Genomic DNA, 24130 nt, shown 5'->3' with positions numbered 1-24130 from the left:
TGTAGGAAAAAACACTGCAAGACAGAATTTGTTTTCTTGATCCCTGCAATTCTTGAAAGCAAAGATGCGACATCCAGAGAGCCTTCAAAATACATTCAATCAGCCATTTGCAAAGTGCAGGTATAATGATTAACAATTTAAGAAATGAAGGTAAAAAGAACATGCACGTCCGGTTGGCAAATCCTGCAGTCATGTTGCTTACTCAAGCAACAAGCACTTATCCAGTCATCCTACAGATATTCCTAATGTCTTTTAGGAGGAAAGAGCTCAAAGCATGCTGTTTGGATAATGATTTTAACAGCCCAAAACTGTGCTGCAGCTCTAAGTGTAAATCCAAATGCTTTGCTTAGATATGCCTGGATTAACATCCCAATCCCATGGTATAAAAATGCATGAAATGTTTTTACATAGCAAAACTATCCGAGACCTGGTTTACTTACCTGGCAACCCTGGTGCACCTGGGGGACCACTAAGTCCTGGTGGTCCTGGGTCACCTTGGAGACCTTGATAACCTTTCTGCCCTGATAGACCAGGAATACCTTAAAGAAAAACATATATTTCATTATTATTATTACTACTTCTACTATATATTTGCTTTTCTGCTAGATGATCAGATATTTACATGTGTGAATAAAAATCCAAACAGGGATTTTTCTTCAGTAAACATAATTCCCCGTAGTTCTGGTAAGGAGAAGTATCATAGAACAAAAACATACTCTTTCTAGAAAGTGTAAAATGAGTACAAAATGGAAATAATATTCTGTAAGTAGGAGAAAAAGCAAATTTCTGACTAATGCTAATACAATTCACTCAGAAGGGACTCTTTGGATGAGCAGACTCTATGCTAACCTCTGTATATTCATTCAGATTATTTATGTTTAATTTCATTCAGATTATGTTAATGTTTAATTACATTACTACACCAAAAGCACTTTGGGATTGAGCCATTACAAAACGTAACACAGGTATTTTGGCAGATTTTTACAGATACCATGTGGTTTTAATCCCATACAATAAATTTGTGCTGGCACAGTTAAGTCTGCCCTCTACAGCTCTCGCTTAACAGAGAAAAAATAAAAAGGCAGGTGTCTTAGGAGCTTACCTAGGCTTTGCAGAAATTAATACAATAGATAAATTAGCATAATCACGGCTGGGCCAACATTAGAGAAAGGCATTCTAGTTCTCTCAAGGGTAGAATATTTTTACTCTTCTCAAGACAAAATTAGAGTCCACAGGAGACATCAGAGCACTTGAGGGGATAAGGGAGGGGGAGTAGAAACACAAGCCAGAGAGAAAACAGACTTGAGTGAACTCAGAAAACCTTCCACGCTTAACCCGCATCCTGAGGTGACACACACACAGATGGCATTCTGCTCAGCTGAGGGTGAGTTTACAGAGACACCCAAAGGGAGAATTTGGAGGTGATGCATGAGTAGATGACCTCTGCAAGTCCATCCTACAAGGCAAAGCCCCAGTGGCCTGAGACAGCAGGAATGCAGCTAGCGCAGCAGCAATGACAATGATCTCTCACTGTGCTTCAGAATAGTATTTAGAAGACTCAATCCTAATCCTGGTGAGAGCACTTTAGTGCCTCTACACAGAGTACCTTGGTCATAGAACTCCTTAAAAGTGCAGCCTAAATTAAGAGAACCTTATTTCACCTCCTTGTTCTGAGTATTTTTTCTGTAAAAAATACAGACCCACATGCAAAATTCTGTACCTGGAACACCTGGCTCGCCTTTTTCTCCTTTTGCTCCTAGTTGTTTTGGATCAATTTTTCCAGGTGGACCTGGCAGGCCTGCTTCACCTTTGATGCCTTTCTGTCCTACCGGTCCAGGAGGCCCAGGTGGGCCAGGTAATCCATTATTACCTACAGGAGGTAAGACAACAAATGGGAACAATACAGTCCATAAGGTAGACTAATATATTTCTAATCCTTTTTCTTACATAGGTTGGCCATGATTTATTCATGAAGTCTGAACCCACTGAATGATCAGTCAGTTTATGCAGGGTTCTCCACAGCATCTCAAGCCTTGGAACAACTGTAGGTGGAGTGTGTGGGGATGTCTGCATGCTGCAAGAAGGCAGTATGTCAGCTCTGGACAGCCCAGAGGAACCAGCTGTGTGTGAACCTCATTGAGAGAGCTCCAAGAGCTCCACCACACTGTACCAATAGAACAGAGGAGTTGCAACAGCTACAGCAGCTTTGGATTCACAGCCCCATTGTTCTATGGAGATGACTCTTTTCTTATTTATTTTTTTTAACCACACTCCTCCAAAATTCATCTCCAAAAAGGGGGTTGGAAGAATGTAGCTAGAACACACTTCTCTGTGATACTTACAGACCTGATTGGGAATGATGCCATAACCAAAAGCTATCAATGTTCTTCTTTCTGCTGCTTGAGCAGAACTTAATTCAGAAATAATGCTCTACTTGGGCACCATCAATCCAAAGATAACTTTTTAAAAATAGCTAACATTGCATGACATCAATTAAAAAAAAAAAAAGTGACTTAATCACAGAATCACAGAACTGTAGGGGTTGGAAGGGACCTCGAAAGATCATCGGGTCCAACCCCCCTGCCAAAGCAGATTCCTCAGAGCAGGCTGCCCAGGTAGGCGTCCAGACAGGCCTTGAATATCTCCAGAGAAGGAGACTCCACAGCCTCCCTAGGCAGCCTGTTCCAATGCTCTGTCACCTTCACGGAGGGTGCTATGGGTTAAAACTGCAAAGGAATTATGAATATCAGTTCTGTTGAGAAGATAGTGCCTGTGGATCCCAGTAATTAATTGTAGATATTAGCATTATGAAGCTTTTTCCACACAGGACATTCTGTATTCTCTTCAGTGTGAAATAAAACAAACATTACCTTTTGAGCCAGGAAGGCCATTTCTTCCAGGAGTTCCTGGGGGGCCTGGAGGCCCAGGGGCTCCCATGACGCCCATCTCACCTTTGGCACCTGAACACATTGAATCACCATTGTCATTCAGAACACCCAAATCCATCAGTATCTACCTTTTCCCTGCATCACTATGCTATTATTAAACAGGCACATAGAGCCTGAACTATGTTTTAAGGAAATTATAAACACTTCATTGATCTAAATCAGAAAGAATACTCAAAAATGTTACCAATTTTTCCACAGCTAAGTCCTGGGAAGAAAATCAGTAGCACAGTGATCATTTCAGTAAAAAGCATATTTATACCTCCAATAAGTTTAGTCCCCAGGTTTGGAAAATAAATACTTGCTTGTAAGCAAACTTGAATTTAATTGAAATCCAAAAAGACAACTACAAATACATTACTTTTAGAACCTTTTATATTACTCCTTTATCAAAAGACAGATTCTCAAAACTCATTTTGAGATTTCCCGTCCAGAGGGAGAAACAGACTGCTATAACTGAAAACACTAACACAAAGAATAAGGAAATGAGTATTTAAAACTATGTGCTGGATCCAATTGATTGCATTTCTCATAACTCCCTTTAAACAAATTTGATTTTTAAATTGTAGCATTGACTGGAAAACTATCACAAAAGGAAGTTGTTATAATGAAGATTATCAAAGTCATATTTGAAAGTTATGAAACAGTAACATGGAGAATATATGTGTCAAGTTAGAGAGAAGAGTGGAAAGGTGACACGGATTTTAATGCAAGAAATTATAATTAAAAAAAATCAACTATGAAATGTAATAGTTACATGCATCCAACTTTAAATGAATAGAATAAACATTGAAGCTCTCTAAGCTGACATGTCCAAGCATAAAGAACATTTGGTTTTTGTCCAACTTTGATTTTTGTCCACAGGTAAAAAACTCACCTGGAAATCCAGGAATGCCATCCCGGCCTGGTGGTCCAGGTGAACCCTGAGGTCCTGGGAGGCCAGGGGGTCCTGGATAGCCTGGGGTTCCTTGGTCACCTGGAGGACCAGGAACATCAAAGCCTGGAGGACCTGGATCTCCTTTCTCACCTGGAACGCCTTGTAACCCTAGACAACATTGTTAAAACACGATCTTTTAGCAAAAAGTAAGGCAAAGCTGAAATCTCTCTCTCTCTGGACACGGTACTGTACAAACAGACAAGTTTTATCTGCAGTACGTTCCTAGCACTGATGAAAATCCTGCAATTCTTCTAAAACCATTTATTTTTTTAATTATGTCCCAGGCATTAAGGGCCATGTTCTCCTGAAGCTTCTCTTGAAGAGAAGCATTACTAAAATTTTACCAAACTGTAGTAAGTGCAGTTGAATAAATCCTCAAAAGGAAAGGAACAACTTTCTTCATTAGCCATTTAAGTCTGGTTAATAAAACAAGAAGCCAAGATTTTTTAGTCTGGCTTGTATTTTGTCTTTAAGTATACACAAATTCTTATATTTCCATTAATGATTCTATTTTATAGCATTCTAAGACAACATCAGCTCAATATTTTTGAAGGCTAGCATTCTGCATTGCATTACATTTCTCTGAGTGAAAAATATGAATTATCAAAATATGCTCAACATTGTTTAATACTAATGATATGGAGCTCGAGATGCTGCTGAAGCAACTGGGAAGCTTGTTTCCCTCCAGTGCACTGTAACAGTGATGGTACTCATTCTTGAAAGGTAGCAGACAAAAACTGATTTTTCTTAAATCTGAAGCTAAGAAAAGGCTTTGGTAAAGAAACCACAGTACCTGGGGAACCTGAGGTTCAAAAGCCAACGAGTTAGAGCTCATCAGGAAGTTGAGACAGGTATCAGTAAGGAGTTGTAATAGTCGTTAAGTTAGGAAACAAAATAAAGCACATAGAGATTAGAAAAAAAAAGGCAAACAAAAACTAAAACACTACCCTAAAGTTACTGAAAACAAAAATACAAAAGTACAAAGAATACAACACTAATGCAGTAAGAGAAACCAGACTGTAAGGAACCTTGGGGGATCTTGTTCAAAGCACAGCCACAATTGTACATAGAAACAAAAACACAAGTGAGGTATTTTCAAATATTGATGAAACATTCTTTGAAAAATTGGATTATTCCCTCTCCTTGTCTAGCCCTCTCTTCACAAGCGGGGAACAAGATTCTTCTGAACTCTTACATGAAACTGTAGCAGACACTGGCTTGGACACCTTTTGAACAGCAGAGTACATCCTACCAGTTAGCTTCTTGTTGATCTGCATCGTATGCCTGTAAAACCCTTCAAATAGGGATTTTCAAAAAGATTCTTCTACACACACACAAAACACTAAATATGTTTTTTCTTTCTTTGCTTGCTTTGTTTTGTTTTCCCAGACTTCTATTATTCAAATGTACATCTTTTTACTTGCAGAGATGGTATATTACATGTTACATGCCCCAGCATAATGTACTGGGATTATGACATTATGCCAAAACCTCATAAATAACCACAAGGAAGTATTGCTCTAACAGATGGGGCCCCCCATTCTCAATGGCATGAACAAACTTAGAAGTGATGTTTTCATGTGCTTTTTGCATGCTAAAAAGGCAGATCAAGTTTTCTTGACTGTATTTGACTTGTATTTGTTAATTATAAGCATGCTCCCTTTGGCAGCTGCTTACCACTGCATTAAACTATGGTGTCATGTGCCTGGAACTGCTTACTTTGCAGAGAAAAAACAATACCAGAGGATGGATAGGGATTGTATGTGTTATGTTTAAATGGGTCTCTATCAGCAAGTTGAAAAAAAAAGTCGAAGTAACATTTACCCCAGTAGTAGAACAAACTTAGTAATTAGCACGATAAAGATACTTAGCAAATATAAATTCATTGTGATTGAATTTCTGGTTTTCAAAAGTCTGACCATATCACAATTGGAATAATATAGACAACACAATAAATTCTAGAGGAATTTGCCACACATTCCAAAAAAAAAAAAAAAAAAAGAAGGTTGTTGAGTTACTGCAAATTATTTTAAGAGGTGGTGCTGTAGAGAAAGGAAAATTTGAACAAGGAAAGCCACTCAAGAGTTTTCCAAACTACCTGAAAAACAGACCCCCAGAAATGTTACTCTACTGTTGTGTAAAGCAGCAGAATCAAAACAGAATTGTAAGACAAGAGGAAAGGGTTGGGATATAGGAATGGAAAGCACATTGTGCTGTCAAATGAAATAACGAGGACCACTCAAGTGGAGCTTCAGCCATGCACTAGATTTCAGAGCCACCATGCCATTAGTAGCCACTATGATTGGTCAGTACAAACATGAAGAGTGAAAATACAAGCAATTCAGCACACTGACTCTACTAGTAATTCTGCATTTGTCAAAACTGATATTTTGCAGAATAAATCTGTGATCACATGAAATCAAGTTCTGGCCAATACTTGAAAAGATGTTAAAGAAGATAAAAGAACATGCATAGTATGAAACATTCAAACTAATACCATTCTAATACCTCTCCTCAGCAACACACACTTGAGTTGCCTTCTGTTTCCATTTAGCCTCAAAAGCAGCTTTCAGTTCAGGAGAGGTACGATAAGCACAGTAAGCCAGGTGAAGAACCTACCTGGTGGCTCAGGAACCTTCTGTGCACATTTTTCAGACTCCTTCAGTCCATAGTTTTTTAACACTCAACATATTCAAGGCTTACTGATGCAGCAATCACACACATTCCTTTCCCAACTGGGAAACTAGTGGAAATAATATATGTAAGTATGATCCACACTCTATGTACTGGAGCAGAAATCAAACTCCATGGGGCCTCTTTACTCCAACACTTGTCTACCTTAAAGAGAAGCACTTTGCTGAGTCTCAGCTTGCAGTGCATAAAGATCTGAGTAAGACCAGCCAGTCTGTGATTCTTGCTCTTAACAACTGACCATAATTTTTTCAACATGCATTGTGAACGATGCCAGCCCCTGTAGCGGCATCCAAACAAATACAAAAAGTGTAGGTCACAGACATGCAATATAAACAGTCATACAGGCATGGCAAGAACCAGATGGATTTTGAAATGTTTCAGCAGTAGGCAGGCTTAAGTCCACAGAGAATGTTCTCACTAGTTGACAGCCATGCATTTGCAACATGAGGGGTTGGTGCACAGCAGGATCATTCACTGAGTGCAGGAAACAAGGAACTTCCCTAAATAAGCTTTGAGAATAGAACGATGTGCACAGAGATGCAAGAAGTTCCTATCTTCAATAGTCAGCAGTCATTTTAGATGAAATACAATCTACTTCCCTTCAGAGACAGCACAGACATCTAAGGGCAGCTTTCTTCCTCGTCTGTCCCCTCAAAACCTCTGCACTGACATTGTGCTACTGAACAGTATTTCATAGAGATTTTACTACTACCTGTGCACAACACTTCCTAGAATCTCTGCTGAGGCTCTCCAAGTCTTCTCCAAAGCAGGCTTTTACACCCCTGAGACCTCTCTACATAATGCAAACAGCAGGACTGAATGTAATTTGGTAATAAACATGACACACCAAGTTTTGTCCACTTAACTGGCAAGACAACCACTCCAACAGACAAACTTGCTATTTTTCTTTATCTGTTCAGTGAGACCTTAAGTGTCTGCTTGTGATATGCCAGAAATAACCTGAGGGTACAATTCATGTAAATTTTACCTGGTGGGCCAACAGGACCTGGAGGTCCCGGAGGTCCAGGTGGACCTTGTCCTCCGATGCCAGGGATGCCCGGTGGGCCTGGGAGTCCTGGTGGTCCACTTGGTCCAGGGTCACCTAAAAGAACATGCTTTAGTTAGACAGTGAATTCAGTTCAGAGATGCTTGCTTACAGATGCAGAGTGAAGCCTGCATATGGTACTTGAAATCTTGTCCTTGCATGCAAACAAATATGGATCTGATACAGGAAAATAAAACACTTCAGAGGCTATTTCTGCAAGCCAGAGATTTGTGCTCTCTCTATGGACTGCATGCAGTTTACATTTCTAGGCTACACAGAGACGTGGTTTTGCATCACAATTCCCATTAACTCAACAGATGCTCTCTAGCACACCAGACATAGTCTGCAGTGTAATACAGATAACGATTAACAGTAGGAATTCACACATTGCTAATGCACGGTGCTTCTACTTGAAGAGTATCAAAACAATTAACTATCCTTTTGGAAAAGTTTTACTCCCTGTCCCATAATAATATTTGACACCAGGTGACAGACTTTCAGATACTAACCCACAAACTGCTATCTACTCCCTTGCTCTTATTTTATTTTTTCCTTTTGATGTCCTTTGGAAAAATGGACCCTGACGTAATTGTTCTGCTTGTATTTAACTGCCATGTGACTCCCACTTCATCTACAGTTTTAAAAGTTCAACAGAGAACAGAAAGACTCCACCATACCTTTGGGCCCTGGAGTTCCATCAAAACCTGCCCGTCCTGGAAGACCAGGGTTTCCTGGGAAGCCAGGATCACCTTTGGGTCCTTGAACTCCTTTTATGCCTGGTGGTCCTGGAGGTCCAGTTGGTCCTGGAACTCCAAATCCACGATCCCCCTGTTGATTAGAATCAATGCATTTTAAAAAGGGAAGGGTTCTGAGTTTAACCTCTCCCAAAAATGTTAGAGCAGCAAAGAAAAACCGCCCATAGTCTTAAGAGTTAAATTTCATTTTCCTACCCTCATTCAAACTCCAAATAGAGAATGTGACTTCCCCACCAGCAAAAGCTGACAAGTGGTGAAAAACTCCCTACTGACTTCGCACTAATACAAAAACACTTCCAAGAAAATTAAATTTTGTATTAAACAAGCAAGCACAGACCTTCTGGCCTGGGAAACCAGGTGGTCCAGGGGGTCCATCTAGACCAGGTCGGCCTGGAGTTCCTGGAGCTCCGGGGGGGCCTGGTGTTCCTGGGAAACCTACATATGACATGGAGGTTAGGGCAGCGGAGGAGAGGACACTAGAGAACATTAGAACAACTCTTCCAGAAATGTTCAGGTATCATGAAAAGCAATCTGAGAAGTATTTTTTTGTTTGCTCAAGCATACTTGGGGGGTGCCCATTTAGCCGAGAGAGCTTTGAGTATGCAGTGTGTCCCACAAAGGACCTCTGGGACTCTACTTAGAGGAGGGTACTTCCCTTTCTGTGTGCTCTAACAAAAATTACAAACAATTCACATCAGAAACAATACAATTTTGAGAGACCATTTGGAGATCAATTATCAATAATGAGTCAAGTTGAAATGTTCACAATTTCTCCAAGTTTTTCCCATTGGCTTTTGTATCCTGGGATTACTGAAAAACGTAAGCTATCATAAAATGGAGTACAGTCAACAGAGGAATGAGAATTCAGCATATTTTTTTTTCCTGATATTTCTGAAAGTCTAAATATGTATGAATTCAAGACAAACATTTTTAAAAGGATTCTAGAGATATGAATTGACTACAACAATGCAGAGAGGCACAACCCTCAATGTCCCCTCTTTCAGCTGGTACAATACAGCAACATTATGCAACCATACCTTTTGGGCCTGGTGGCCCTGGAAGTCCAATGCCAGGAATACCTGGCTCTCCTTTTGCACCTGGGATGCCTGACAACCCTCGCTGACCTGGCTGACCAGGATCCCCTGTAAAAAGAAGAAAATCAACTGAGTTATCAAGAGCCAGCCAGAATAAAAAGCTCCTGGAACTCCATGGTTATCTAGTTGCTGCTTTACCTGGAAGGCCTGGGTCACCATTTCTTCCTGGAGGACCAGGGGGGCCAGGAACTCCTGGTTCTGTAATAGTCTGACCAGGTTCACCTTTCGGACCTGAAGCAGAGAAGAGGAAATATGTATCAGTCAAAGGGAGTTTATTTTCTGTAATTCTCTGAAGAGAAAGAAAAGTTGCTAGCCACATCCCAAGCTTACAAGGAGCTTAAAGACCAGAAAGACTAGGCAATAGGCTATCTGCCCCTAAGCCCCATATAGGCTTAGACATACAGTTTATGTAAGAGAGTTTTCTTGAAAGGTCATTTTTTAGCTTCCTCCAAGGTACCATCACGTGAATAGTATTTTCCATAGCTGACATCAGTACAACCTGATAAGGATCTGTACAGTTGACAAGAAAGTAACAAAAGCAAACTCATTCAAAGCAAACCTTTGTTTTCAAAAAGTTGTAGATGCATCATAATTAAGCATAAACCAGGTAGTAGTTACAGTGCATTACCGCTATCGTCAATCAAGATGAACTTCTCTAGATGTCAGAGCAGAAGGGCAAGTCAAATGGCTACAGTAACATATACAAATTCTGCTCAGTTTGCGACTCTGTGGTTCAGTTCAGTAAGGGAGCTTCCAAACACCAGGTCCTGCACTGCCTTTGGGAGAAGCTTGAAAGCATTTTCTTCTGAAAGCTACCCAGAGCCAATGGAAAAAAACTTGATCATACATTTTTTGTTCAAGAGGAAAGAGACTAACTTACCAGGAACTCCAGGAGGCCCTGGGCGACCTGATACACCTTGGATGCCCTTTTCACCAGGTGAGCCTTGTGGACCAAAACCAGGAGGTCCAGGAAGTCCTTTGTCTCCAGGAAGACCTGGTATTCCTGGGTCACCCGGAATTCCCATTTCTCCTTTGAATGCAACACTGCCCTGAAAAAAGGAAGAGCAAGATGAGAAAGAGGAACACATATTTACTAGTGAAGGAACAAAGAACTTCATTAGTTCTGTTTTGAAACTCTTTGCAACTTTTATCCTTCTAACCCTCAAGGCCATTAGCTGTCTGCATCTTATTAACATGGTAGAGGTAAGGTCTACACCTAGCTAATTAATTCCTCACACCATATAGGTGAAATACAGAGAATGGCAGAAGGGACTATCTGACTCTGTCCTAGGGAAGTCTCAGTTTATTTTTAGTCACTGACGGGTAGCAGGGACTACTCTGTACATTATCACTAGATTAGCATCTACTGAAGAGAATTACTGAGTTAGTCACATTCAGAAAAATATGCATTTATCATCCCCCTATCTGCACTACCCCAAACTCATCCAAGACTTCCCAAAACATTTGTCCCATCAAATACAGCGTAAAATGGAACTCACGGGTTCCCCCTTAGGGCCAGGCAGACCTGGCAGTCCATCTCGTCCAGGAGTACCATCTATGCCAGGAAGACCTGGAGGTCCTGGGAAGCCAGGGTCTCCTTTTTCACCTTTCATTTTTGGAGAAGTCAGGACATCCCCTGGGTCTCCTTTAGGACCAGGTCTTCCAGGAGCACCTGGAGGCCCTGGGAAGCCCTGAGAGGAAAAGAAAATACTTAGTTTTCCTTTCAGCTCCTCTCTGAGGTTGGTACAGCATAGTGATTATGCATTCAAGCCAGCTAAGGGACAAAAAAGAAGTATTCATACAAGACAAGTATTTGTATCTATTGTATGCAGCTCTACCAAATATATAAGACAAATGGCATGCTGTTTTCCCAACAAAACATAACAGCACCACTTACTGGTGGCCCTACAAGGCCAGTTAATCCTGGAAGCCCCTTTTCACCTTTTGGTCCAGGAAAACCAGGAGAACCTGAGTAGTGCAGAAAAAGATAAAACATAAAACTATAGAACCTGTAAATACCAAACATATTGTTTCTACAAGATAATATCTAAGTTGTTTTAAAACCAGGCAAGGTTTAGCAAGTGTTTCTGGAAAACTTAATTTTATTTTGGCAGAACAAAATTTGGAACTCTAAGTCAAATCAGTAGTGCCCAAGAATGTCCAACTTAGAAAGCTCCATCTCTATCATTTCAGGAATAGCAAGAAATATAAATTAATTTTTCTCTTTCAGTTAAATATACGTCAAGCCATACACCTTCAGTGGGGAGAATGCTTGTAAGCCTGTCTTTGATCAGATAATTTATTTTTGAAAGACCAGATTTTCAAAACTAAGTGCTTGTTTTACATATGTGCAATCTGTTTCTTTAGAATACTCCCCGGCTGGGCAAGATAGGACATGGACCACCTATATATCAGAGCTGTCAAATGTGCAACTCAATTTGCACACAATACACAATAAATTATTAGTGTCATACTGTCGTGGTTTAACCCAGCCAGCAGCTAAACACCACACAGCCATTCACTCACCCTCCCCCCTCCCTCTCTGGGATGGGGGAGAGAAATGGAAAGTGAAGCCTGTGAGCTGAGATAAAGACAGTTTAATAAGACAGGAAAATAATAATAACAATAATAATAATAACAATAGTAATAATAATAACAATGATGATAATAGTACTACTACTACTAATGTGTACAAACAAGTGATGCACAATGCAATTGCTCACCACCCGCTGACCAATGCCCAGCCTAACCCTGAGCAGTCCGGCCCCCTCCCCCGGCTAGCCACCCCTATATATTGTTTAGCCTGACGTCAGATGGGATGGAATACCCCTTTGGCTAGTTTGGGTCACCTGTCCTGGGTCTGTCCCCTCCCAGCTCTTACTGCACCCCCAGCCTGCCTGTTGGCAGGACAGAGCAAGAAGCTGAGACGTCCTTGGCTTAGTATAAGCACTGCTCTGCAACAATTAAAACATCGGGGTGTTATCAGCACTCTTCTCATCCTAAGCCAAAACATAGCATTCCACCAGCTACTAGGAAGAAAATTAACTCTGTTCTAACTGAAACCAAGACAGTTATACATAGATACTCAAATATGAAGGTATCTTTATAGAATGTATTAAGCAAAATAAGGAAGACCACAGCCTTACCTGGACTACCTGGAGGTCCTGGTGGTCCTCTCTCCCCAGGAGGCCCAGATATTCCAGTTCCTATACAGTTGAAGCATGTGTCTCCTTGATCACCTATGAAGAGTTGCATTGAAAAAGCATACTTGAGCATCTTTGAAAACATTAAAAATTCCAGCACAACAGCAACTGCTTTCTTGCTACTGGCCTGTAGTATCAAGTTCAAAGTGAATTTACGTAATTACATGATGCTTAAATATTAGAAGGCTTCCCCCATGAAGGCCACACTGAAGCTTTTTGGCTGCCAGCAGTCAGAGAACCAACAGTCAGATATGATTAGAATTTACTTAGGATTGTGCAGAATGAAACAAAACAGAACAGAAAATATGCTTTCAATAATCAAGAACGAAACTGTGGATTCTTAGCAGAAGAGTCATCTTCCGAAGTAGGTATTAGATACTTTAAACTACAACTCCAAAACACACGTACCCAAATCCTAAACTTTAAACTCCAAGAGTGCAAAATAAATATTGGGAATATCTTATTGACTTGACAGTAGGCTAAACATATACAATTAAAAACAACAACGACAACAACAACAAAAGCAAACAGAAGGAATGGTTTCAAGAAGTTTAGGAATTTCATTCACATACAGGCATGTCATTCTACGACATACATCACTGCAGTATCTAAGCACTTCATTAAGGATAATTAATCCTTACAATCTCCAGGAAAAAAAAATACTTCTGTTTGAATAAAGTACAAAATTAAGATGCCCAAAGTCATCTAAGATGTCCATGGTTGAGCTAGGAAAAGATTCTCACTTACCCATATCAGCATCCTCATTGCAAGGTTGTCTTTTTGGGAACAAGGATACACATTAAAGATGTCTTTCTTTGCTTACCAAACAAACAGACAAACTCATTCTAGACTGACTAACTCAAATTATGAATGTTGCATTTATAATTTCAGTGTTGATTTCCATAAAAACTGTCAAACTTATTCATGAAGTATAAAACTTTCTCACATGGAGTTAGCAATTGCTGTTACAAATATATTTAGTTTCTATCTACCTGGAAGGTACTTATAAACCTGAAGCTCCATCTTAATTTAATCATGACCCATACTAGGCTTGCATTCAGATTGGTTAAACCCTCGGTCACTTTGAGATTCCTGTGCTTTTACACTAGAGACTATCCTAAGCTCAAACAAAAAGATTTCTTGCTCAGAACTGTAAAACATCTGCACACATCTCTACTGGAAAGAGACACTATTTACCCTCATTTAATGCAGGCTATATTCTTTAACAAGCTTTAACAATAAGAGAAGAAAAAAAAGCGATAGCCATGACACTGCACCTTTTTGGCCTCGCTCCCCTGTAAAGCCTTGTTGTCCTGGAATTCCTGGAGGACCTGGTGGCCCCTGTTCACATAACCCTTCACCTAAGAAGCAGAAGTTTAATTGTCATTTTGTGTTAGACTGACAGCAGCACCAAATACATGTATTCAGAAAAAAAAAAAAAAAAAAGTACTTAGAGTATTTGTGTGTGTATATTCTAATATAAACACAAGATCACAGACCAAACACTGTTGTAATTCAAACACTGGGCTGTTTACTAAAACCCATCTATGTAATCCAAACTCAAAAGAAAACAAATCAGTGGATATTAAACAACAATCACCAGCTTAGCTTCACAACCTCCTTCCCATAGCCTGTCCGTGTCCACCTCTACACTACATTTAGCTTAGGATCATGAAAACACACATACAAAATGTCATCAGATTGAGGAGAATTAACATGCCAATGCCATCTAGACATTGGATTCCTCTCCAAACCATGTTAGCCTATCTCCACCACAGCCTTCCAGTTCTCAATTCCATCTCCCATTTCCCACTTCCCTTATCCAAGATATGATCTAGAAGCTTTCACCCCAAGTGTTCACTCTTAAGCTAATTTTGTATGGTTTACACACTAGAATAATTATGAAATGAAATTGGAATTCTGTCAAAAGTTACTCCTCTGACTCCTCTGGTACCATAGCCCCTCCAAGCATTGATTAGATGATATCACAAAAGCTAAGTTTATTCAAGAAAGCAAAGTGGTTACCTCCTGCCTTATGTGTAAATTTTAATGTAATTTTCATTAGTTGGATCAAATTGGATTTAACATCAATTGGGAAAAATACTTAATTTTGTACAACTGGACCAAATCTGCCTGGCTCTGGAGAACTGTCATTACTGTGCGAGTTAGCACAAAGGTCCCGCAAGCCTGAAAAGATTTATCCTCCTACAGTCTATCTGAATCTCATTGATCAGTCAAGGCAGGACTACCTGAGGTAGAAAGAAGCGTGATAAAACCAGATTGCAACCCACACTATTGAACTCAAAAATTCTGTAATCATCTTTATGGCCAGAGCTTTCCTACAAATGTCCTGATTTGCAATGGGAGTGGAGGACATATGAATAGTTTGGAATCTTGTGGGCTTCAGCTGCTGATAAACTACATCTCTGGAGGAAGAATTAACAACAAGAAGAACGGACGTCAAAGCTATTCACTCTCTTTTCTTTGCTGTCTATATGATCATCACTCACCAGGAGGAACAGATGGTGCAGGTGGTCCCGGAGGACCTGGAGGTCCTGGAGGTCCCCGTGGTCCATCAAGTCCAGGCTGTCCAGGAATGGAAACACCAGGTAAACCTGGATCTCCCTTCTGTCCTCTCTCACCAGGTAAGCCAGGTGGGCCAGGAGGACCAACAGTAGTGACCCCTACGATGGGAAGAACTTAGTTACTTGATAGCTCAAAGGTTTAAATTACCTTTTTTGTGAGGATGACAGTGACAGATGATGAATAGCATGCTGCAGATAAGGCTCTGTCTTTCTGTGTAAGTACACCATGATTTTTTTTTTAATGGAATTAAAATCTACATGTTTATGTGCACTTTGACACATGCACATTTTCTATTTTGAGAGATTTTTATTTGAAAAATTGAGCTGAAATTCAACAACTAAGCAAACATTTTATGAAGAAAAAAGGAAAAATAAACAAACCAAAAAGAAACAAAACCACAAAAAGACATATGAAAGGAAGGACTGATGGAAAAAAAAAACAACAACAAACATTTAAAACATTTACATGCTGTAACATTACAGTTATAATATTCTTCTCTGTGCATATATAAGATAACTCCCATTGTAGACTCAGATCACCTCTTTCTTTGTTACTGGCCAATCTGCAGCAAAGATTAGATTTGATGGCCAGGTACCAGACTTCTGGTACACAGTACTTTCTCTGTGCAATGCAATGGATAATGAGCCTTATGGGTAACTGATACGACATAAATTAACTCTAAGACTGTTAAGCTAGGATGTTCGACAGCATTGAGGATTATCATCCTTTGTTCACCACAGCAGGGGTAATGAATGTTCAGAATTCCTCATATTATCTCCATGAGCAAAGGACATTTAGCTCGAAAATAGAGCTCTATATAGTTTTGCCTTTACTTTCTGCTCAGTCCTTCTGTCAAAAGGAATGTGGAAAGACCATGAAGCTAAATATCCATTCATACATTTGAATATACAACTTATTTTAATGCTTACACTCCTACCTGGAGAACCCGGCAAGCCAGGTGGGCCTGGCCTACCAGAGAATCCACGCTCCCCTTTGGCTCCTGGGAGTCCTGGCAATCCTTTGCTACCTTTTGGTCCCACTGTTGCATCAATGCCTGGTCTTGAAATGACCTGTAAATGTTTCATGTTCATGTGAAACGGTTTGTTAATTACTAAGCCAAGAAAAGTCACTGAAAAGATAAAGAGATGTAAGGGAGGAAAAGTTCAGTGTACTTTGAACCTTATACTAACGACAAGACACTTTTCCCACTCCACTGAATTACCTAATAAAATTACAGCAAAAAGTACTTCCAATAGAAAGTACCTTTATTGCCAGGACAATATGGTTAGAAAAGACTTCAGTGGAGCTGCCTCAATTTCTGCTGGTTTGAGGTAATAGTCTACCCTTGGTTTTGTAGCCTTGCAAATCCTAGAGCACAGGATCTATCTCAAAAGAAGGATATAATTATTTCTATTAGTGAGCATATGAAAACTTTGCTGGTGCTGTTAGTTTTTGTTTGTACCTGGAGATGTGACTCACTGTCACCCCAGAACTATGATGAGACACGCTGTCAACCAAATGCAGAGGAAAAAGAATGGAACAGGAACTTACACTTCCAGGGGGACCGGGAGGACCAGTGTCACCTTTTTCACCCTACAAATGAAATTAAGAGCATTTTTTATATTGCACGTTAGAATACAAGATAATTATAGCAAATATTCTTCAATACTCTAGCACCACAGGCAATGCAATTACTACTCAGCCAGAACTAAACTAAATGATGGCAGGTTTACAAGCTACTATAGCAATAATGACAACTCAGCATACCTTTTCACCATCTCTTCCTGGAGCACCATTAACTCCAGGCCCACCAGGTAAACCCTTCAAGAAAGGAGAGAGACAATCACAATCAGATCTTCTCAATATCAGAAAAAAAGCTTGTAAGTAGTCTGCTGAGATCAGAAATGTATGAGGTACTTACATCCCTACCAGGCTGACCAGGTTCTCCATCTTTGCCAGGCTTTCCCTTCAAAGACATAAATATGCATTGAAATAAAATGCTTCAAAAGTGAAGATTTTTTGTGGAAATAAAGTTACTTCCCATTTTTAAAGAAACTGAACTTTCTCTAGAATGCAGTTCTTATGACACATACCTCAAAGATACTAACCAAGTAGAATCAACTGAGCTACTGAAGTGAGGTTTTCTTTTTGAAAAACAGGGCACAAAAACATGACAAGTCTCAAAGAAACATTTTGTGAATGCAGCATGAAATGATCTTCAATTAACTAATTCCTTGCATTTAATAATTCCCTTTATTTTAACATTAGAGAAGTCCTTTACTTGGAAAACAGAACACAGTATGTAATTAGGAAATTAGCATACTGTGGCCAGTGAAACTAAAACCAAACACATCTGTGTTTGAATTTCAACTAACCCTTAAAGTAAATGCAATTTTCTGAAGAACAGTATCAATAAAAATTTAAAGTCCTATTCTGCTCAAAGAAGCAAATTCTAAAAACATTTTTGCTGAACAGATTTGTCATTGCTACAATGAAAGTAGTGCAAGCTGCATTTTATTCCAGACCATCCGCTGGGTGAGCCTGCTGTTAGCATTACAAAAGCAGTAAGAACTGGGGACACCTGGTGGAACTACACTAGGGATTGAGTTTCACCACAGTGACATGATTAACTCTCAATCAAGGAGAAATTGATAGTAAGACCAGAAGATCTAGTGTACTATAATGTGATCTCCGAAGTCTTTAATATCAGTGATTATTTCTGATTCTCAAAAATAAACAAATTGAAATGTGTCTGAGCCATAAAACATAATATGAAGCTCTAAAATCCAGTTTTAGAGTCACTTAACAGCAAAACTGCATGTTAAATATGCAACATTCAAAGTAATAAAAAAGAAAAATGTTGGTAAAACTTCCAGAAAAAAGCATCTGACATATCCGTTTGGGATTTTTATCCTTTCCCATCTTTGCAAATTTATGTGGTTCCCAATTACTTTTGCAGAGAGAAGCAACTTGGAAAATACAATTCAAAATATAATGTGAATTTTGGCTTTGAAAATCTGCCTGATTTCTTATGTATACATGAGAAGGCAAATCAAAGCCTACCCAGAAATCTCAGCAATTAACAAGAATTTTATCTAGAACACTGGAGATTTTTCTTCCATATTCTTTATTTCCTATGGAAATTGGAAAACTTAACTCCAATATGTTTCTAAGCAGTGTTTATATATTGTCCAATTAACCAGAGTAAGACCTGTGTCCTGGTTTTCAAAGAAGCCCATTATGTTGACATCAATATAGGTTCAGGAGCTATAAAAGTGAGAACACAGAATGCTTTGAACTGGTAGCAGCTTTTATTTTCTTTGCCAGTCCAAACCATGATATTTTCATTTTATTTCTTAACACCCCTGTTGTCTTCCTCAGCTTTTCTGAGCTGTGATATTCAAGTAAATTTAAATTTCAGGATGGATTGAGTCTAGACAGGAACAAAGTGATTCATGCTGTCCCCGGATGCAGCTATCCTGACTCGTCCCCTCCCCAGTTAGTATATAAACAGAAGTAGTCACTTGAGAAGTGACAAATGGACTTTTGGTCTTTATGCGATGTTCAAAGACTTGTTTTTGTGACTCACCTCACAAGCAAACCCACTGAGAATGAGTTTACATAGACCAGCTTAGAAATACAGCAATCTCATGCTGCTTGGGCAACCCAGTAAATAGCAAACTGAATGAAGAACCTCTCTAAAAGGAAACAGAAAACTGCTGCTTCAGCCAAGGAGTCCGACAACTTTGAAGCAGGTTTCCACATGTAACCAGATAACAGAATTCAAATTAGTTTTCTGTCCCCCCAGACTAAGATCTACATATACATAATTCTATCATGAAGCCCTGAGAGATCCATAGCTAGAAGCATTACACCATTAACCATATATTATGTTGCCAGGTTATGGAAAAAAAGAAAGAAGTTTCTTACCCAGAGGCTGAAGGCCTCACCTGATTTCAACATTTGTTTAATTCTCAAAGATAACATTGATTGGAAAGATAAACGTTAGGTTAAATAGACTACTTACTCTTTTGCCTGGTTCTCCTTGCTCACCTTTTTCACCTTTTACGCCACCGGGAAGACCCTGGACACACAAACATCATCTTAAACTGAGCCCATAAGCCTAAACAGAATGAATTTACAGCTCTGATACAGGTGAAACAAAAAAGAACTAGAAGAGAACTACTCACAGGAGGGCCTTGTGGCCCAGGAAGTCCTGGTGGGCCTGGATCACCTGGAATACCCTGTCAAGCATGAGAAGAGTAAAAGAGGATTAAGCCTCCACCACTCCCTAGTATCTCAGTTGATACATATATACACACATATGCATATATATATTCACACACATTTTAAAATAGAATCTTTTTTTTTTTTGCTGTCATTTAGATTTCCAAGTACTATGAACAGTAAGAGATCACATCAGTTCTTTATTTGCAGATCGTCAAGTGCAACTGTAAAGTTTATTAGCTGCTCATCCTGTTTGTTTAGATGATTCACTCCACTAGGACATAAATGCCTCCTGCGTGCACTGCAGCAGCTGGTTTGGTGGTCTGCAGCTGCTATACAATAATAAAAAGAAGGAAGAAAGAAAGGAAGGACAGATAGAACAAATGCCAGATCCTGCTGAAATTACAGGAGCAACAGTCATTAGATTGCTGGCAGTTGCTGAAGTTGTGAGGCCATTAGGAGCATGCTTGTCAGAAAAGCATCAAAATCACTGTGAAAAAGTTAGGGTTTCCATTTTGTCTTGTTACACCTACAAACAAGATAATAAAATCTCTTCAGCATTAACCTAAACAAAAAAGTTACAGGCTGTTGAATCCACAAAAGCTTTTTGTGCAGTCTTTTCCCTTCCACAACTCCCAGACTTATACAAGCCCACCCTTACACTCAAGTTTTCAGTCATCAGAGGTCATATGTGGAGATACACATCAGAACCTTGTGTGCACTTCACAGAAACCTGAACGTAATGTTGATTTTTTTTGCTCATTTTGTACTACCAAGTATAACTTTTGTTGCAATATAAATAAGTCTTTAAACCTTGAAATCATTGTCAATGATGGTCAAAGACAATGTGCTCAGACTGTCTTACTGCTTTATAAGGAAATGTAGCTAGAATGCTTTGATTTTGTACTTTTAGATAACTTCATTTCAGCAGAATTAATCCTTCAGAGATCCCTGATGACACAGATGCATAGTCTGACCCTAATAAAATCAGCTGCATTTTTGTTTCAACTATAGGGTAGTCAAAACGTCACCTCTTGTTCCACTAGAACTATACAGACACGCAATGCTCTTTACCTTCTCTCCTACCATTCAGTAACAAAAAAAGAGCCAAAACCAGGGATAGAGACCTTTCTAGGATGACTGCACATTGCAAATGTGTATCAGTGGAAAGCTCTAGGGAATGCCTTAGTGTTGCCTAATGTTCTTCTGAAAGGTAGGGTAACAAATGGTTTTGATAAAGATGAAGGACAGCACAACAGTCCTACACCCCACCAACATAAAATATTGCTGCCCACAAAAAGCCTTCTTCTCTCGGACACATTTCTCAAGATGAAAAGGTAGAAAGCAAGAAATTGACCCAAAAACAGATGGAGGAAACTAATAGTTTAAAGGTATGTAGGAGCTCATTTACCACAGTGACATTTGCAAAATAACCAGAGCATAAAAATGGCCACTCACCACTCTTGCCTCAAAATATCTACCTTAGTCCTTCTACTACTCAGGGTGGCATTTGAAAATACCACAGAAGCTTCAAAGAAAAAATGAAATCCAGGCACCCATAACCCTGCTGGTGGTGTTCAGATTGTCTCTAACTTGAACCCAGAACCCAGTGAAGAAAAAAGGAAGAAATGTAGTAACATTAAAAATGTCAATTGTCCCAATGATGTTTTGGCACTTATGGGTGGGGAAGGACCCATACAAATCAAACCAACAGTTTGAGTTTACTGCCACAATATGGCTTGATATTACTTTCGAGAGGCCAGAAACAGGGAAAGCACTTTATTGAGACCACAAGGAAGAAAGATCTGGGGACATCACTGATAATAAAAATAATAATAAAAATAGACAAAAGAAAAAAGAAATTGAGTTAAAACTTTTGAAAGGCTTCTTCACAATAGATGACAGAGCTGGTTAATTAGTGGGAATCAGAATTCTCACAGCTTTGAAAATCTCAGTTTGGGTGTTCCAAGGAATGAGAGCAGTTTAACTGCTTTTACTGTTACTACGAACTTCCTCTGAGACAGTTTGTTCTGCAGGACAGTTACTTTATTAAGAGAAGTAACTGAGCTAATGCAACTGGCATGCCTTCTATTAAAGGAAAACTACTCAGACTTGAAACATTCTGTACTTTAGGAAACATAACTGAAGCTCTGTACAGTGAGCAGGACATAAGTATATATGAGTCAAACCAAAGGAGGCTGCAGCTTGATCACATTCATTGCAGATGGGTACAGTTTCCCACTCACCTGATCTCCTTTCTGAAACTCAATGTCATTTGGTCTCTTCTGTTCTCCAATTTGTCCTGGTGGCCCTGGAGGTCCCTGAAGACCTTGTTCACCCTAATGTGCAAGAAGACAGCAGTTTGCTACAGGCAGTACAAGCCAAAATAGCATGCACAAGTATTTTGAAAGTAATAAGGAAAAATATCATCATGATCACCTACTCACTTTTTCACCTTTGGGTCCTTGGAAATTCAAGCCCATATTACCCTGCAAGAAGCCAAACTTGTCAGACCTTAGAATTCACAAATGAACAAAAACAAACAAAACAAAACAAAACAAACAAACAACAACAAAAAAGCCAACCACCACCATCGATGAAGGAAAGAAAATACCTTAGGTCCTGGTAGCCCTGGTGGACCAGGAGGTCCCTATTAAAAAAAAAAGAAAACAAAAGTCACTCTATTAAGCACTTTGCATGTCCACTTTTATACCCATGTTGACAAGGCACATGGATATGCCTTTCTTTAAGTGCTGCTCTTCATGCTACTAAACTTAATGGATAGATAGAAACAAAGCGAGAGGTTCAAATACAATTTAGTAGGTATTAAACATGAAAGGATTAAAAATACAGGTCTAAATAAACTAAATCTGGATTCTGGGGTTTCACACTGATACGGAGACTGCACAAAGATTTGATGATTTAAAGCAAAAAGAGCTCTGGGAACAGGCTGAGTGTTTTAAATGTATCACATTTAAATGTGCACAGTAGCAGCTCCAGGGTCAACTGAGTGCACGGTTGCTACTGTATTCATACCAAGTCACAGCTACCAAAACCTCTGCACTTCGCCTATTTGCCTTTGAGGGCATTAAACAAAGAAGCAACCACCCCATTTAACATTTTAGGGGTAACAGGCTAAGAAGCTTACCGTCAAACCTGGGGGCCCTGGAGGGCCAACTGGACCTGGTATTCCCGTGGAGCCAGGTGGGCCCTGTTGAAAAAGTGGAGGAGTCTATCAGAGAGGAACCTTATTACAGAAAAAAATAATAGTGGGCCAAATGCAAGACCTTCAAGGAAAAAAAGAACAACCCACAGCTGACATCCCATACATGTCAAATCAAAGTTGCTGACCACTGACCTACCAATATGTTCTTGATGAAAAGCCTAAAGGAGTGTGTGCTGTGCCAGGAGTGTTCTGCTCTCAACATCAGTGCATCTCTCTGGCTGGGATAAGGGAATGCTTTTTTGTTTGTTTTGAACTACTTTTGCTCTTTCTTTCTCTTCAATGCACTGAGAGAGAACAACAAAACACTTTGTATTTGTAATTCCTCCCAGCCAGAAACAGACAATAGGAAAGCACAGATCAGAGGAACAGAAATGCTAACAGGCTCAGTCTGGTCAGAATAGCCTGGGGCTTGCCTCTCTGTACCAGGAAATGGGAGTTTCTGGCTTCTCTCCAGTGCAGGCTGATAGACTCATTTTCTGCTCCCCTTGTTCTTACACTAAAGCAATGAATGGCTCAGTGGGGAAGCACAGGGCCTGGAGTCACTAGCTGTTTTCACAGAAGACTGCTGGGAGAACAGAAACACTACTCAGGAGGTGCAACATGAGGAGAACAGCTGAGACATTGCCCTTTCTTCCCACCATTGAAAATAGTGGCTGCAGCTCAAAAATGCAGATGTTACTTTACCTCAGGGTGAAAAAGGGAAGGAAAATCCAGAACTGATACAGAGAATGTTTGAGAAGTAGCAACAGGAAAGGAAAACAGAGAAGCAAGCCAGTAACTGAGTACTGCTGTTTGCTGGACACTGCTTTCCTGAAAAGGGGACTTTTCTGGCCTCTGTGGGCCACCCTGTTAAGAGACGCACTTTCACTCAAGCCATAAACTAGAGGTACATTAAAAATAACCCTAGCGCCAAATTTTCCAATTGTGCTATAGTTGAAATACTCTTCATTGCACCTCTTTGGCAGAACACAATTCAGTAGTATTTACACTACTTACAGGTATCCCTGGAAGACCTGGAAAACCTGGGTCGCCCTTCTGTCCTGGTAGCAAAGATGTAATTATTTCACCTGCTTCACCCTAGAAGAAAAACAGCTGTTTTTATTTACTAGCACTTTCAGCAAATCTTTACAACCATTCTGACTCCAAAGAATGCAAACAGTGGCTCTTAAAACTGATAGAGTTATCCTATACCCTAGCAGTACCCTTAAAATTTAAGCATTACATTCTTCAAAGAAATAACTCTTTTAAAGAGGGAGATCCTTGCATATTTGGAGGATTCTCTAAATAGCTAAACTACCAACTGTTAAGAGCTCATTTTGTGTGTACAAATATATCAGCACAGATCTAAATTTCAAAAGACTATGGGGGATTGAAATACAAATGCTTCAGAAAGAGATATTCTAGCTCCATGTGAAAGC

At 39.6% G+C, this 24130-nt stretch overlaps 1 protein-coding gene across 5 annotated transcripts in view; it reads right to left on the bottom strand.

The window, feature by feature from the left end:
• The window catches only part of COL4A5 (collagen type IV alpha 5 chain), an 86183-nt gene that overhangs the window by 21808 nt on the left and 40245 nt on the right, over window positions 1-24130 (bottom strand). For 3 of the 5 annotated variants that reach the window (XM_032196538.1, XM_032196540.1, XM_032196541.1), the window contains exons 9-35: window positions 23709-23789; window positions 22635-22697; window positions 22101-22136; window positions 21934-21975; window positions 21733-21825; window positions 19450-19503; window positions 19287-19343; window positions 17181-17225; window positions 17027-17080; window positions 16811-16852; window positions 16197-16329; window positions 15184-15357; window positions 13951-14034; window positions 12617-12709; window positions 11368-11438; window positions 10970-11161; window positions 10351-10519; window positions 9609-9701; window positions 9414-9518; window positions 8714-8811; window positions 8299-8449; window positions 7565-7678; window positions 4676-4684; window positions 3823-3990; window positions 2871-2960; window positions 1721-1870; window positions 441-539 (exon numbers count right to left, since the gene is read on the bottom strand). In XM_032196538.1, coding sequence (XP_032052429.1) covers window positions 441-539; window positions 1721-1870; window positions 2871-2960; window positions 3823-3990; window positions 4676-4684; window positions 7565-7678; window positions 8299-8449; window positions 8714-8811; window positions 9414-9518; window positions 9609-9701; window positions 10351-10519; window positions 10970-11161; window positions 11368-11438; window positions 12617-12709; window positions 13951-14034; window positions 15184-15357; window positions 16197-16329; window positions 16811-16852; window positions 17027-17080; window positions 17181-17225; window positions 19287-19343; window positions 19450-19503; window positions 21733-21825; window positions 21934-21975; window positions 22101-22136; window positions 22635-22697; window positions 23709-23789 — 2560 coding nt within the window. The remainder of the gene's footprint in view (window positions 1-440; window positions 540-1720; window positions 1871-2870; window positions 2961-3822; window positions 3991-4675; window positions 4685-7564; window positions 7679-8298; window positions 8450-8713; window positions 8812-9413; window positions 9519-9608; window positions 9702-10350; window positions 10520-10969; window positions 11162-11367; window positions 11439-12616; window positions 12710-13950; window positions 14035-15183; window positions 15358-16196; window positions 16330-16810; window positions 16853-17026; window positions 17081-17180; window positions 17226-19286; window positions 19344-19449; window positions 19504-21732; window positions 21826-21933; window positions 21976-22100; window positions 22137-22634; window positions 22698-23708; window positions 23790-24130) is intronic. The other 2 variants (XM_032196539.1, XM_032196542.1) reach the window with 1 other exon arrangement.

Source organism: Aythya fuligula, chromosome 13 (assembly GCF_009819795.1).
Source record: "Aythya fuligula isolate bAytFul2 chromosome 13, bAytFul2.pri, whole genome shotgun sequence".
Classification (NCBI taxonomy): Eukaryota; Metazoa; Chordata; class Aves; order Anseriformes; family Anatidae; genus Aythya; species Aythya fuligula.
The sequence above is the reverse complement of the archived record's forward strand: the minus strand, read 5'-3'. Positions and strand labels throughout refer to the sequence as shown.